This window comes from Alosa pseudoharengus, unplaced genomic scaffold (genome assembly GCF_046254945.1).
Source record: "Alosa pseudoharengus isolate Yale_2024_CS ecotype anadromous, Long Island Sound unplaced genomic scaffold, YU_APseudo_1.1 YU_APseudo_1.1_scf_15, whole genome shotgun sequence".
Classification (NCBI taxonomy): Eukaryota; Metazoa; Chordata; class Actinopteri; order Clupeiformes; family Clupeidae; genus Alosa; species Alosa pseudoharengus.
The window spans coordinates 38,158,585-38,161,084 of NW_027468620.1; the positions used below are offsets into that span (position 1 = coordinate 38,158,585).

Sequence of the window (2,500 nt, forward strand, 5' to 3'; positions counted from 1 at the left end):
TGAACAAGCCCCAACCCTACAGGCTGTAGTGAACCACAAGGTAACGTGGGTAACCTGAACAAGCCCCAACCCTACAGGCTGTAGTGAACCACAAGGTAACCTGAACATGCCCCAAACCTACAGGCTGTAGTGAACCACAAGGTAACGTGGGTAACCTGAACAAGCCCCAAATCTACAGGCTGTTAATTAGTGAACCACAAGATAACGTGGGTAAAATCCTGCCTTGTGTAAAACAAGACGTGTGTGTGTGTGTACAATTACAACATCAGAACTGCCGTAAAGTCCTGCCATGTAGATTGGCCAATAGGTGAAGAGCTTGCTGTGGATCCAGAGAGTGTTGGCCTCTGCCCTCCACTATCAGCACGCACGCACACACGCACGCACGCACGCACGCACGCACACACACACACACACACACACACACACACACACGCCTTTGTCTCAACCTCTTATTCTGTGTGTGTGCGTGTGTGTTTGTATTTAGCTTCCTGAAGTTTTGATTAAGGCTTGGCACAGCCTCCCAGACGTCTACTGTCCTAGTCAACACACACACTCACACACACGCGCGGTCACACACACCTGACTCAATAATCTAGATAGGAAGTCCTACAAGTCCTCCTGTTGCTCCTTGATACCCGTCCTGAGCCCTACTTGCTCCGTGTTATCCAGATCAAGCCAGATTAGCCGTTCATCGCATCACAGAGCAGCCTACAGGATGCTCTCACGAGGGCTCTGCTCTCATCTGGGTGACCTCTGCTCTTGCGTGTGAAGCACTCTTTCACCATTTTCTGAAAATCTATCAATTAAACAACTAACCGAGAAAATATGTAAAAAAATTTTGCTAATGAAAATGTTTCATGTGTTCATCTTTGGTTTGAGTATAGCACTTCCTTTATGGAATTGCTTTAATGAAATGCCTTTGTTTAATTATGTTAAATAAGCTTGCCTTTGTTGTCTGGGTTACGGTTTGAGAGAGATCCACCTGTTTTGGTACCTAAGGTCTCCTCTGGCCATGCAAGCCTGTGCTCTTGATGTAGAACGTGGGGTGAGGAATCTCAAACCTGCACCCAGAAAAGTGTGTGCCTGGCCTGCCATTGGCTTTGCCATTCTGTGCTCATGACGTCATCAGAGTGCAACTTCCTAGTGCAAGGCTGGGAGAGGGTAGTGGGGGTCTATCAGGGGAGCAATCTAGATTATTCAGACTAATTAATTATTATTCAGACTAATTAATGTGTACATTTTACTATGCACCTGACAAGCCCTTGTGATATATAAATGTACATAATATAACAGGGTGATCAGTCTGAGTTTAAACAGGACACCTAAACAAGCAGGTAAATCAGTCCTGTTGAAACAGTTGCCGTGGAGATAGAGTGTTTGTTGGGTTCTGCTGCCCCATAGTCCCTCTTAAATGGGCCCAGGGGTATTTGGGGAGAGGGGGGTGTATGCCCAGTACCTGTCAGATTCTCAGGAGGGGTGGGAGGGGCCTGCTGGCCTATGACAGGAGGGGTGGGAGGGGCCTGCTGGCCTGTGACAGGAGGGGTGGGAGGGGCCTGCTGGCCTATGACAGGAGGGGTGGGAGGGGCCTGCTGGCCTATGACAGGAGGGGTGGGAGGGGCCTGCTGGCCGTTGACAGGAAGGTGAATCTCCCCCCTTGTTGTCTAGAATTACCGGCGCCTCCAGACCGATTTTATGGAGGACGACCACGAGCGCTTAGTGTCAATCACCTCACTGTCAGTGCAGCTCTTCACCGTCCCCACCATGGTGAGTACACACACACTCACACACACACTCCTCCTCTCTCTGTTTCCTCTCCCCCTCCCCCCACCCCCGTCAGAACTATGAACGCTTGCAGAGCGACTATGTGAGGGACGACCATGACAGGGAGTACTCGGTCACAGACCTCTCCGTACAAATGTTCACAGTGCCCTCCCTGGTGAGTATGGCGGTGTGCGAGAGAGAGAGAGAGAGAGAGAGAGAGAGAGAAGGGTGCAGGATGGATGATAGAGAGAAAGTAGAGAGGAATGGGTGGATGGTGAAAGTGAGTGATTGAGAGAGGGGAATGGATGGATGGGTGGTGATTGAGAGAGGGGGATGGATGGATGGGTGGGTGGTGATTGAGAGAGGGGGATGGATGGATGGGTGGTGATTGAGAGAGGGGGATGGATGGATGGGTGGTGATTGAGAGAGGGGGATGGATGGATGGATGGTGATTGAGAGAGGGGGATGGATGGATGGGTGGTGATTGAGAGAGGGGGATGGATGGATGGTGATTGAGAGAGGGGGATGGATGGATGGGTGGTGATTGAGAGAGGGAAGAGTATGAAGAGGGGGAGGGAGGAATGAATGAATAAATGAGTAGACATAGAGATCTGAGCACTAATGAAAGAGTGAATAGAGTAGAGTAATGAAAGAGTGAATAGAATAGAGTAATGAAAGGGGGAATAGAATAGAGTTGAAAGGGTGAATAGAATAGAGTAATGAAAGGGGGAATAGAATA

The 2,500-nt window shown here is 49.6% G+C and overlaps 1 protein-coding gene across 3 annotated transcripts in view; it reads left to right on the forward strand.

Moving 5' to 3' along the window:
• Positions 1-2,500, forward strand: part of ubr2 (ubiquitin protein ligase E3 component n-recognin 2) — a 97,929-nt gene that overhangs the window by 28,640 nt on the left and 66,789 nt on the right. For 2 of the 3 annotated variants that reach the window (XM_076286385.1, XM_076286384.1), the window contains exon 11: positions 1,838-1,936. In XM_076286385.1, coding sequence (XP_076142500.1) covers positions 1,838-1,936 — 99 coding nt within the window. Of the gene's footprint in view, positions 1-1,665; positions 1,765-1,837; positions 1,937-2,500 lie in introns of all 3 variants that reach the window. The other variant, XM_076286383.1, reaches the window with a different exon arrangement.